The following is a 13,097-nucleotide window of genomic DNA, read 5'->3' as shown; positions in this document are numbered from 1 at the left end:
GACAAGTATGTAAAAGATTAGGGATGTTTTTAGTTGGTTTTTTTTTTTTTTTCAAATTTGGCACAAACGGTCTCTTGGACTCAACAATGAATTAACATGATTTTGTTGATCAAAGGTCAACGTCAATGTGACCTTTTGAACGTGCGAGGTTGTGATGTAGTTGAAATGATCAATAAAAGGTCCCCAAATGCTGTACAATTTCTTGTTTTTTCGGCCGCTGAGCATTTCTTTCGTCAGATTCCTAAAGCTGTTCAGTTAAACATGCCCAGACAAGTGGCTTTGAGTTTGGTGCAAAATATGAAATGAATTTCTGGGAGAAAAGCCAGAATCTAATTAAGCGGTTAATGAGTCCAACATCATCAGACTGAAACCCAGAGAGAAGAGCAGGACAGATTTTAGGAGGAAGCCGCACAGTAGGTGCAGTTTTCTGGGGAGACATGTCACTCCTGATCATTTGGTATAAATTATTTGTCTCTTTTAATTATCTTTAACAAATCACCCGTTCACACTCTGAGTCATCTGACGTGCTGGAACATCACAGCTGAGAGCCAGCAAATGTTTTCCATCTGCATCATCCGTGGTTTAATCTGTCTGTCATACAGCTTTAGGTCAGCTTTATTGTCCTGAAATACTGGATTGCACAATAAAATGCAGTTGTAGCCCCCTCCTTAAAAAAATACATATAAAGAAACAATAAAATATTTCAGTTAAAAAACCAAAATAAAAAGGTGATGAGCATTAAAATTAAGCAAACTATAACTGTAGCTCTTAACCCTTTGAAAAAAAGAAACTATATTCATAATTATTATAATGATATATTTGAATTCATTTTACAGAATTATTTTTTACACACTTTTTGGGTTATTTTCTTGTTCTTTCTTTATTTCTTTTGTATTTCTTTTACTTTCTTTTTCTTTGGTTTTTATTTTTTAAGTTTCAGGTAAGGGGTGTGTCTCTTAAACAGGTATTCTGGTAAACACCCTTCAATTTCTTAAATGTCTTGATTATAAAAAAAATAAGCTTTTTTTAAGATTTACATGTTGCTATAAACACATATTAAAAAAACTGCAGAAAGATCGGAAGATAAGATTTCCACATTTTGCTTTTTTTAAAAAAAAAAAAAAAAAGTGTCATTTGTCTGCAGCATGCATGTAAACAAAACTGCTGTAATTATAACAATGTGCTGTTAAAACATATTTTTGGCCGGCTGCTCTGTTACATGCCCAGACAAGTGTATAAGGGATTTGGACTTTTTAACTTAAATTAATTCCTGGGAGAAAAGCCAAAATACGACCTGATTGGTTGTTGCAGCGGTGACGCAGAGAAGAGGGCGGGCCGAGCGGAGCGTTTCCTGGATAAACAGTCAGGGAGGAAGACCCTCTGTAAGCCTGACTCAACTGTAGGCCAGTGTCCACCTGTGACTCGATGTCGATCAGGCCAGTCAGCCAGTGCAATTATGAATGAGCAAAAAGTCCATCCAACCGATAAAACCGCCACTTCATAAAATGTTTTCATTCAGCCGATAACCGTCACAATGTGAGTAACTTTAACTTCCGTTAGCTACGTTAGCTAATGTCAATCTGCGACCCAGTGCTAACACAGCTAGCTAACACAGTACAACGAGTAAAATGAGTTTCGCAGTCACAACACAATCATTTGGACGTGTATATATTATTATTATAAATTCATAAAGCCAGGCGGTAAACGTTATTAAATTAATGTTAGCTAAATTATGCTAACACTAACTCGACGTTAGTTAGCTAAGCTCAGCTGTAATAAACCGCTGCGAGTATGAAACCCCTTATCGATGAAAAATGTAAACTTATCTTTTATTTCTCGTTTCTAAAATGTGAATTAAAACATTTTTAAACACCTTTGACGATATAATGTTGGTCTTTATTTGAGTAATCCAAGAAGTTTGTAAATATCCTTTTTTGGATCGACGCTGAAGTTGGTTTCTGATTCGTAGCCTCCGATTCAGCAGTCAAGGGGAAAGTCAATGGTAACTAAAATTACACTGAATTGCATTTTCACTAATGGAATAAAGGTTTCTCAAATCTGAAACTGTGTTTTTATCAGTCTTGTGCTTATCAAGTCTAGCTCTGACAAGTCTAAGTGTAGTGGTTTTGGGATCTGGTCTAATGTGGGAAAACAGTGAAATCATCCCTTTTTTGTTTATTTATTTAGTTATTTATTTCATTTTTATGAATAGAGCAAAGGTTTTGCAATACTAAAACTGTATCCTTAAAAAAAAGTTCAGACTCTAGGATAATATAGCCCACATTTGAAAAGTCCTGAGTATAGTGGTTTTCGAGAAAGTCCTGGTCCAGTGTGGTCTACGTGTGAAAAATCGCCCTATTTGCATTTTAACAAATGAAATAAAGGTTTCACAAATCTGACACTGTATTTTTACATCAGCCATTCTGGAATTATGTAGTCGCCTCCAGGTTTGACCCCTCTGAGTATAGTGGTTTTTAGTGGTAATAATGGTTCAATGAGGTCAATGTGAAAATGCAGTAAAGTCTGTCTTCTTTTCCTCTTTTGTTTTTACATTTTTATAAATAGAATAAAGGTTTCAAAAATCTGAAACTTTAATGTAAACCATATTTAGCCTCTCTAGGGTAATCGAATCCAACCACTTCAGTTTGTCAAATCTGAATGAGATTATTACAGAGAGACTGAAGATTGATTAAAACACAATTTCAGATTTGTGAAACCTTTATTCTATTAATTCTAAAGGGAAATTTCACTGCATTCTCACATGCAGACCACAGTGACTCAGGTCTCTTCTGAAAACCTCTATACTTGGACAGGTCAAATCTGGACATTATCACAGGGAAGCTAAAGTTAAGTCTCTCTGGAATAATCTAGTTCAGATCCTGGTCCAATCTGATCTCCACGTGAAAAAAAACAGTGAAATCATCTTTTTTTTGCATTCTCACAAATAGAGTAAAGGTTTCATAAATCTGAAATTGTATTTTAAATCATCTTTAGCCCCTCGTTCAGATTCAGACAAGACTGATTAATATGCGCCTCTCATCCCGCCATTACGGTAACTAGGACAGGCTGCTCCTCTGTTGCCGTCAGTACGGTATGTGAACGCCGCAGTCACTTGTGTTTATCTGGGAGCTGTGCTGCACCGCTGCTCGACTCTGCTCCTCAGACTCATTTCACATCATTATCTGGAGCTAAAATTTGTGTTTTCTCCTCTGGCTGCCAGGTACGAAGCTTACATTTTAATCACAGCTAAAAAAAAGTATCCGTGGGTTTTATTCTGAGGGTTAGAATAAACCGCTAATGGCTGTGCGCGTCGCCTGTGACTAGAATCTAGTCCTGCGTAAAAAGTAAACTCGGCAATTAAATTTTGCTGCAGCGGCCAGTCTGCGAGTGTAGAGGCACCTTGTTGTTTGTATTCTCCAAACAGTGATATTATACGGTAATATTTTTCAGGTTTGTTATTTTGCTGCGTTTTTTAGGCCCGTAAAGCATCCTTTTAACCGCATCATCTCTCTTCTGCTCTGCGTAAAGGTGGTCAAACCAGGAGGAGGACTCAAAAACAAGGCAGTTGGGCCTGCAGGATTATAGTGCGCTTATAGACAACATTACTTTTAGAGTTGAATACATAGAAGTCTGGGTTCATGCCGGATTTCGAGCACTTCAGATTTTCCTACTCGAGCATGAATCCGGTCCTGGGGGAGAGTGGTTTTCTGGCTCCGCAGCAGCACCACCACCAGATGACGGGCCAGAACGACTCCGCCATCCCGGAGCCCGGCTACTTCCTGGGGGACCACAGCGGGTTCGGGCCTGACGGGTTATCTGGGCTGGACCTGGGTGCCCTGCCTCCATCAGGTCTTGCCTACCTGCACCTGAGCACCCCGCTGCACCGCGTGCCCCCTGCGGCCACGGCGCTGCGCAATGACCTGGGGTCCAACATCAGCGTCCTGAAGACCCTGAATCTGCGCTTCCGCTGCTTTTTGGCCAAAGTGCACGAGCTTGAGCGCAGGAACAAGGTGCTGGAGAAGCAGCTGCAGCAGGCTCTGGAGGGGAACTGCGGAGAGGAGGGGCACCAGAAGCCGCAGACTAAAGAGATGGGGGTCCAGACTGGATTTATTGGGCCCATCCCGGCCAGACCGAACCTCATTCCGCTCCAAAACGCCAACAACTCGGCCTACCTCCCCGGCGGCCTCCTCTCTCCAACACTAAACCTTCCTCCTCCTCTGTTTGACAACAAATACCAGCTGGGGAACAACCTGAACCCGAGCACCGTCTCCACGGACTCAAACTCCAACCTCACCACCTGCGGTTTCTCCATCAGCCCGGCCCTGAGTCCCACAGACCCGTGTAAAACCATCACCAACAACAACGAGAAATACGCCGCTCACACCGGGACCAACACCAACAACACCCCTCCTCCTCCCCCGCGCTTCCTCCCCGGGACGATCTGGTCCTTCAACCACACCCGGCGCTTTGGCACCGGGAGGGAGTCGTGCCTCACGGGCCCCGGAGTTTCCTGGACGCACCCGGACGGCGTCGGGGTCCAGATCGACACCATCACACCTGAGATCAGAGCCCTGTACAACGTGCTGGCCAAGGTGAAGAGAGAGAGAGACGAGTACAAGAGAAGGTAAGAGCTGTTTTGATTATAGAGTTTTTAGGATTTAATTTCCACATGGGTAAATACTTTGTGGTGTTGCAAATTGTAAGCACTTCCCTTAATCAATTATTGGTTAAATTAATGATGGATTAATCGTTATTTGAATATATATATATATATATATATATATATATATATATATATATATATATATATATATATATATATATATATATATATCTTATTTCACACAATATCAAATGTGTTTTTCCTCAATCAAAGCTCACAGCAAAATATTGCATATTCTTTGACAGCGCAGCAAGTGGCGGATTTTTCGATGCAGTGATTTTGCATTTTCTGCAGAGATTTTGGGTTGAGAATTATTTTCTGCAACAGTGTTCGAAGCTGCATTCTGTCAGAGTGAGCACTTTTTTAAAGCCTGATGCCCCAGGGATGGTTAGTTTAGGCTTATAATTATATCCCAGTAATAAAAATCTCCAATATTAATATGCATATCACAAACAGACAAAATCACCTTAAACATAATCAGATTTAATACAGCAAATCATTACACAAAGGGGGGAAATATTTCTACCCAGAAATAATAATTCTCCAACACTGCATGTCACAATAAGACTAAACATCCAAAATAATCCAATTTGATTCAAAGAACAGGGTAACAACAAATTTTCCTTAAATAAAAAAGAAAAAAATAAATTTGTGTGAAATATGTAATTTAAGGAACTACATTTTGCATTTTGTAAAACAGTAACACAGTTTGATCATATTGTCACGACGCTATTTCACTCAAAGCTCAGAAGCTCACAGACTATCTGTCATAATAATGTTTGCAGTCACAGTTATTTAATAAGTTAAGAGACGGTAAGAGTTTTCCCTGTATGAAGTCGCTGGCTGGGGCCTTTCTGTGTGAGGTTTGTGTGTTTTGTCCATGGTCTCACACTTCCTCCCTGATAAAACTGATGTCTTGGTAGAGCCCTGCTGCATATGTACGACCTGCTGCGTCAAACAGGTGTGATGGTTGAGTTTTCCACAGGAAAAGACAACAAACCAAACTGTCAGATTGCATCATGATGGTCATTGTCTGAAGGTCATATTATTATTATTATTATTATTGATAGTCTGTTGCTCCGAGGATAAAGATGATATAAATGCAGGTCTAAGGGGGTTGTAAAAAGATGAAAGCATCATGCAGGAAATGTTAAGGCCTCCCAACTCAGCTCCTTTACTGGAAATTCTCTTACCAGCAGGCAGACTGGTATTGACTTGGACTGGATGGCAGCATCGGGCAGAGAGAGTGCTGTCATTGTCAGGCTCTTAAGTTAGACTCTAAGACAAGATATTGATCCCACACAGGGAAAATTAAAGGAATGCTCCAACCACAAAATGATCTTTCCTATATCCGATACTCATCGAGAGTTACATAAAATTTGTGAAGAAAACTTTTTTTTCTTTTTTTACCACCGTGAGTGAAGAATCTGAAAAATGGAGAAAGTCATAGCAGTTTGTGTTTGTGCAAAACAATACCAAAACATCTGTTCACAAACACAACTCATGCCTCCCTCGCCTCAACCCGGGTTCACACCGGCGACCCTCTTATTTCGAGATGACAGTGCTAACCACTACACAAGCAGAGTTCAAACACGTGCTCTCCTGCTTCTGACACTCGCGTGTAAAAGTGTTTTAAATCCTAACGTTGTGGATGTGTTGTGGTAAGCACACGGCTGGATAAACAAGACTGAGATACTGCAGGAGTTTAGTGAGAGTTTGTAAACTGATGTTTTGATATAGTTTTGCTGTTGTTAAATGTCGACCCCTTTTAGTTCAGTTCATCAAGGCTTTTCTCTGTCTTTGAACTCTTTATTCACCATAGCAGTATGTGAGGGAAAACTTATTTTTCTTAATGAATTCAAAGCAACATGGCGTGAGAACTGAAAAACAAATGGTCATTTTGTGGGTGAAGTAATCCTTTAAAGTCTAATCAGAGACACATCACTGATGATGTGTCTCTGATGGGGCCACTGGGTCTTTTGGATCTCTTGGGTCTTTTGGATCTTTTGGGTCTTTCAGACACCCTCGCTCTGGAGACAAAAGCATGTACAAAAACATATGTTTAATAAGTAATAAGTAATAGTAGTAATATCTATCTATCTATCTATCTATCTATATCTATATCTATCTATATATATATATATATATATTTATATATATATTTTTAGGTGGTGCTTGGAGGTGGGTTTGGGACATCGGCTCTCAACATTACACTGTCATTGTTATTATGCACCTACAGTATGGTATAGATGGTACCTAGCTCATATTATTTACTTTTCATTTCGTGTTTTGGCACTGAACGTTGTATTCATCAATCTCTCAGAAAAGCGGAAACATGAAAATTGAGTGGGGTTGAGTGATTTGAATTTGTTCCAAAACAAGTATCTTGGCAAACAGTTTATGCTGAGCTAGCGATCGCTTTAATGTCTTTGCTTGTTTTGGGTCATCGAGCGCAGTGCTGCAAACGCTGAGCTGGACTGCTTTATGGCACACTTCACAAGATTTTTTCTCTATTAAATTAATGCGACATTCGCTCAGCAGATGATTTGGTCCAAAGCAACTTACAAGAAGTGCATTCAAACTCCAGGAGGAAGCACTCAATGTCATAAAAACCCAGAAGAGCATTTCTTTTTTTGCATCTACGTGAGAAGCACTTTAATTTGGCACTCAGTTTACTAGATTAACCTGAAAACAAACATATTTCACCAGACTATATTATAGGTAAACATTTTCTCAGCTGAACTTTATTCATATATTGAATAGTTTCAGTAATATTGTATCCATCTATTGGGTTATAACTTTGTTTAAATATCTTAACTAAACTGTGATAAAATATAAGATAAGACTATTGATCCACACACCAGGAAATTCAATTGTTAGAGCGGCTCAATGCAACATTACAAATAAAGTTTAAAAAATATATAAAAGATAATATACAATTTAAAAAATGATATAAAACACAAAAATACAGTAAAACAAGAAAATAATTTAAAATACAAAAAATAGAAAAGGAGAATATAAATATAAATAATATCACCTGAATTTAACAACTATCAACAGACTTCACGCTAGAGACTATCCACATTGTTGCTAAATCTATATACAGTATTGCAAGTTATTGCACAAATTGCATACAGTTGCACAATATATAGTATTGATTAATTGTATTGTACTTGCTAAAATACCTACCTTTACACCTTTGCATTTTAACAAATATATAAAATTATGAGTTTTAATAAATGAATATGACATTAGAATTTATTTAATTAATTGCACCTATAGCTTTTGAATCCTTTTATCACTTCTGTTTTACAGCAGGATGTTACATGATAATTGGCATGTAAAAGAAACAAAAGCAAAAGAAATATAACAATTTGTACAAAGCATGATGTTATACATTAGTAGAGGACATTTGTCTTAATTTGCAGCATTTGTTTTGAGGAATCAGTCTGTCATGCAAACCTCTGTTCTGTCTGTGAGGGTTTTTTGCTCAGCATCCAGCTTCTGTTGTTTTCAGCATTGACCCGTTTCACACTGACACACATTACCACAAAGTCTCCCACTGCTGCTGCTTTATGCTTAAAAATCACTGACCTCACCACTGTGAGCTCCAGCAGCCTGCTGAGGCAGGATGCTGCTGCAAGACAAACCTTCAGTCACATCGATTTCAGACCCAGCAGGACGTTTTACTGAACAGCAGCAACTCACTCTGACCTGAGTGCTGCTGTGTCTGCCACTTACATTTTACAGCTGCACTAAAATACAGTCAAGTTTTACATGTTTGGCAGCTATTAAAGTGAGTTTGAGACTAGGGCTGTACACAAATATTCAGCTATTTGTAATTGGTATTTGGTTTTCAATTTAGACATTCTTATATTTGCATGCCATTACAATTTTTGTGATACTGCTGCAGCAAAAATACATCCTAAATACATCCTCTTTCCTTAATGTGATGTTATTGGAGGACAGAATTATTCACAAACGTAAAACAGATGTACATCCGTTAAGGAGAGACAGGCAGGGTGTTTTAAGTTTTAATGGTTGATTTATGTTAGAAAAAAATCACCTGACATCAAGCAAAAGATAAAAGTAAAAAACAAACACAAAAAAGAACCTAAATGTGCCTCAAATTATTTTAATTTTGAATATAGTCTTTGGGAAATTTTTTCCTGTTTTTGGAATACTTTTGTACCCTTTTTTTGTATCCTAATTTTTCGGTTCTTGTCACCTTTTACTTATTTCTTGCAATTCTTGGGACATTTCTTGCCCAGTTGCTCATTGCCCGTTCCGCCATTTTTTTTTAAGAAATCAAATCAATTTCCTCAGGTTTCAAGGGGTCAAATAGCTCTTGATAGGCGTCTTAGCGCAGCAGAAAAAAAATAAGAATAAAAATAATGATATCGATCCAGGTTTCAGAGAGTTAAACCCTTACAGTCTCAAAAATAAAAAAACAACTTAACCGTCCTTGATTTTAGCTAGAGCTGTGTTTCTATGTATATTCTTCCAGAAACCAGCAGCTGCTCCAAAGTACAAATAGAAACTGTCTCCAATTAATGTTAAAGGAGACGTGTTCTGATTTTGCTTTGTCAGTCTGTAGGGAGGAGGTTTCAGGGGAAATGTTTGCTCTTCCTCACACAGTGCCGTCTCCCACCTTCCCCTCCTTTCATTCTTGGCCCTCCTCATTTTGTCTCTCTCTGTTTTTCTCCCCCTCTTCCTCCCCCCAGCCCCCCCAGAGTGTTCTCCTGGTACCTGCAATGCAGCACTGGTCTGTGACCGCTCACAGTGATGTCACCCAGTCTGCCATCTCTCCTCTCCGTCTCCTCTGCGTTTTATCTTTTACCCTCTGCCTCCCTCTCTGAGCGTCTCTGCTTTTACTCCCCTCTGCATGCGTCTCCTCACATTTCTCTCTCTCTTTGTTTAATGCTTTCTCTCTCTCTGCTGTGTTGTTGTCATCCTTCTCTGCTCTTCTACCCCCCCCCCTCCACCCCTCCCCGCCCCCATCTCATCCCATCCCATGTGAGCCAGGTGCTGACTTCATCCCGAACCACACGACTCTAATAAACCCTGCAGCTCTCTCAATGCTATTCACATCAATGAGGCAATCTGATCATGTTGTTTTTAATCAGAAAACATGTTGCCAGAGGTTACACACTCCATGGCTGCTCCTCTGGAAAGGATGGGATGTTGGAGCTCTGGCTGCAAAGCTTTGCTCCCATTCAGCCACATGAGCATTATTGAGGCGTGACACTGATTTTGGGTGATCAGATCTTATCTAAAATATTATTGTATGCTGTAGCTTTAACCCTTTAAAACTCAAAAACATAGAGAGAAGGCAATGAGCAACTTAACATGACGTGCCCAAAAAAGAGCAAGAAATTATTAAGAAAGTTACAAGAAAATGACCTGAAAATAAGAAAAAAAGTAAAGTAAAATCAAAAAAGAAAACTACTTAAAAAAAAATAAAAAGAAAGAATTGTGGTTTATTTTCTGTAGCATAATGAAAAATACAATTATAGTAATTATAAATATAGTTTTCAGGACTATTTTCTTTTTAAATTCCACTGTTTAAAAAAAAAAAAACCCAAACTAAGTTTCAGGGCGTTTTCTTGTCACCTTTTACTAACCTTTTGCGATTTGTGGGACATTTTTTGCAAAATTGCTCATTGCCTTTTCCCGCATTTGTTTTTTAAAGACAAAAAAACCCCAATTTTCTCAGGTTTCAAAGGGTCAAATAGCTTGTGAAAGTCACCTGAACTCAGAAAACTGATGGTCATCCAGGTTTCAAAGGGTTAAGCACCAGACTAAATCTGTGTACACATACTTTGGTGTTTACATGCACTTGAATTGTCTGTATGGGCTTAAATGCTCACTTTCAAATGTCAACTCTCTCACCTTTCCAAAATCACCTCATAATGGATGCACTGTGAGGTTGCAATGAGTCATAGTGTGTGTGTGTGTGTGTGTGTGTGTGTGTGTGTGTGTGTGTGTGTGTGTGTGTGAAAAGTGAGAGAGAGAGAAGTAGAAAGCAGCAGCATCATCTTGTGTATGGATAGAAAGACACCACACAGGTCTCTAGCTGAAAAATAATGAACAGTCCCACAACGCTGGCATGGAAGCCTGCTGTGGACGGGGCTGCAGCAGGACATAGTTGAGCCACCTAAAAAAACGGTATCAGTTTAATTGTACACTATATTTGAATTTTTTCTCCTCTTTACCTTCCACAACAGCTGATGGAGGCAGCAGTGGAGCAGCGACATCACCCTTAGGTGTAGTAATTTTTTGTCAGTGGAGTCTGGTGTTTTTGATATAATAGCTTTAAATCCCCATCAGTAAGAGCTGTCTCATGGCAAGGTAAAGTGGTGAAAATATTCAAAATATAGCATACACTTAAACTTAGTGGACTAAGATATTTTTAGATGGCTTAAAACTACTCAGTTAGAGCAGAGTTTGCTCAGCACCGCTTTATTATATGTACGTTACGCAGCAGTTTTCTATCTCAGAGTTGCTGTAAAAGAGCAGTTGTGACTGTGATGTGGTCTATATCATAGATTGTATAAATGATATTGTTTTATTGCAACTACAAAGTTTCCAAGAGGGATCAAGATATACTCATCTACTGAGCCTGTATTCATATAAATTATTTTTTTAAGTTTAGCTATTTTTAACAGTGCATCAGTCCAGAAAGTGTGGATCACTGCTGTCTCTCCATTTACAAAACAGAAACCCTCTAATCTTCATGCTTCCAGTCTTTATGCTAAGCTAAGCTAATCCTCCTGGCTCCAGCTCTATACTTTAAAACAGACATGAGAGTGGTCTCGATGTTTTCATCGCCGCTCAGAGAACGTGAAAAGCATATATCACACAATAATGAATTTTTCCTTTAAAGGAAGTCACAGTCGGCTCTGGGTGTGAGGCACAACAGAAGGTGGTGTTACAGAGGGCGTGTGAATGCACGTCATCGCCTCCATGACGTCCCCGTGTGCTGACGTTGCAGCTCAGCAGCAGCACGTCTCAGAGTGACATGAATAATCTAAAAACACAATGATCGGTGTAAATTATTTTTATGATGAAGACGAATACTTTGGTACATTTTAACAGGATTTTGCATCATCCAGCGGTTTTGTCACCATCAGTCATACAGATAACTGTGCTTCTGAGCATCCAGTCAAACATAAAAACTGCCAGCAGCTTCACTGCAGAGCCACGTGTTGAGACTGACAAACAGATGAGAGCATGGAGGACATCAGCAGTCTCTGTGACACGCTCGTCTCTGCTGTCTCTGTTTCAGCTCCATCACATCTGCGTCTGAGCTTCTCTTTCTCTGACATTAACACCTCTCATGTGTGTCCCACGTTTTTGCTCAGTGCATTTTACCTACATGTGACTTGAACACTCACTGGGAATAATTTCTGTTGACATGGAGGTAATCTGATCGGAGGTCGTCCCCCAGAGACATGATGTCATAATTTCAGTGCTCCAGCTGAGCTATGATAGTGTGAAGGACAAAAAGGATTCAAAAATGGAAAGAAGCCCGAACAGCTGAGATTATTTTTTAATGGTTCAGTCAAAAGCAGCCAGGGAGAAGCAGCAGGAAACAAAACACTTGTTCTGCAGTGATGATGCTTACAACCTGGAACTGAGTTATGAAATTAATGTTTTTTTTGTTAGTTTGTTTAGGGTTTTTTTTGTGAAAAAAAGTCTGTGGTTAACACAAGCTCTAAAAACCTTTCACAATTTGTTCTACAGCATGAAATGCGTCAATGATTTCATCATCATTTTTAAAGCTTTTATGTTAAAAAAAAGGCAGGATATAGTCTTTCTGGACCTGGAAAGTACAAATCAAATTTCCTGACCATCCCATTAGTTTTTGTTGAGATATTTTACTCTGAACACAAAGAATTTACGAAAACAATCAGTTGACTTGTTGCCTTACCTTGTGTCACACTGCTAATGTGACTAAAAACACAAGTGGTATCTTCTGTCAGTCTGAGTCTGCATGTGTTTCTTTTATTTGTATTTTTATTTGAGATGTATCAGATTACATTAGAGGGACAAAGTCAGTCAGAAAGAAAATTAGTTACGTTTCAAAACGGTTCTGCAGTTGAGGCCGAGCCTCTGTTTATGTCTCCTGAGTGTTGCAGCGAGCTCTTCGTGCTGTTGGTGCTTCACACGCACACGGCATGGTCTCTGCTTATGTAACACCTGCTGAGTAATACGAGTGGGGGTAGGAGGCACCTTGATGCTGCTGCTCAGTTTAGGTCAGTCAGGCGATCATGAGGGGTTTGCATGAGAGGAAGATCAGGAGGCTGGATTTCTTACAGGCTCTTCTAACCCTTCACCTGTCTCACCTGTCTCACCTGTCTCACCTGTCTCACCTGACCTGACGCTGAAGCCAAGATTATATGAGGCCAGATTATTGATTATTGTGGATCTC

At 39.3% G+C, this 13,097-nt stretch overlaps 1 protein-coding gene across 4 annotated transcripts in view; it reads left to right on the top strand.

Moving 5' to 3' along the window:
- The first annotated feature begins 1,373 nt into the window (after nt 1–1,373).
- Nucleotides 1,374–13,097, top strand: part of iffo1a (intermediate filament family orphan 1a) — a 46,866-nt gene continuing 35,142 nt past the window's right edge. For 2 of the 4 annotated variants that reach the window (XM_088090484.1, XM_088090481.1), the window contains exons 1-2: nt 3,094–3,220; nt 3,529–4,624. In XM_088090484.1, the coding sequence (XP_087946610.1) occupies nt 3,639–4,624 (986 nt within the window). In that variant the 5' untranslated portion in view covers nt 3,094–3,220; nt 3,529–3,638. Of the gene's footprint in view, nt 1,537–3,093; nt 4,625–13,097 lie in introns of those variants that run through there. The other 2 variants (XM_088090483.1, XM_088090482.1) reach the window with 2 other exon arrangements.

Source organism: Plectropomus leopardus, chromosome 17 (genome assembly GCF_026936395.1).
Source record: "Plectropomus leopardus strain MGB_pleo_1.0 chromosome 17, ASM2693639v1, whole genome shotgun sequence".
In the NCBI taxonomy this organism is placed as follows: domain Eukaryota; kingdom Metazoa; phylum Chordata; class Actinopteri; order Perciformes; family Serranidae; genus Plectropomus; species Plectropomus leopardus.
This window is presented reverse-complemented; position numbering and strand designations above follow the sequence as displayed.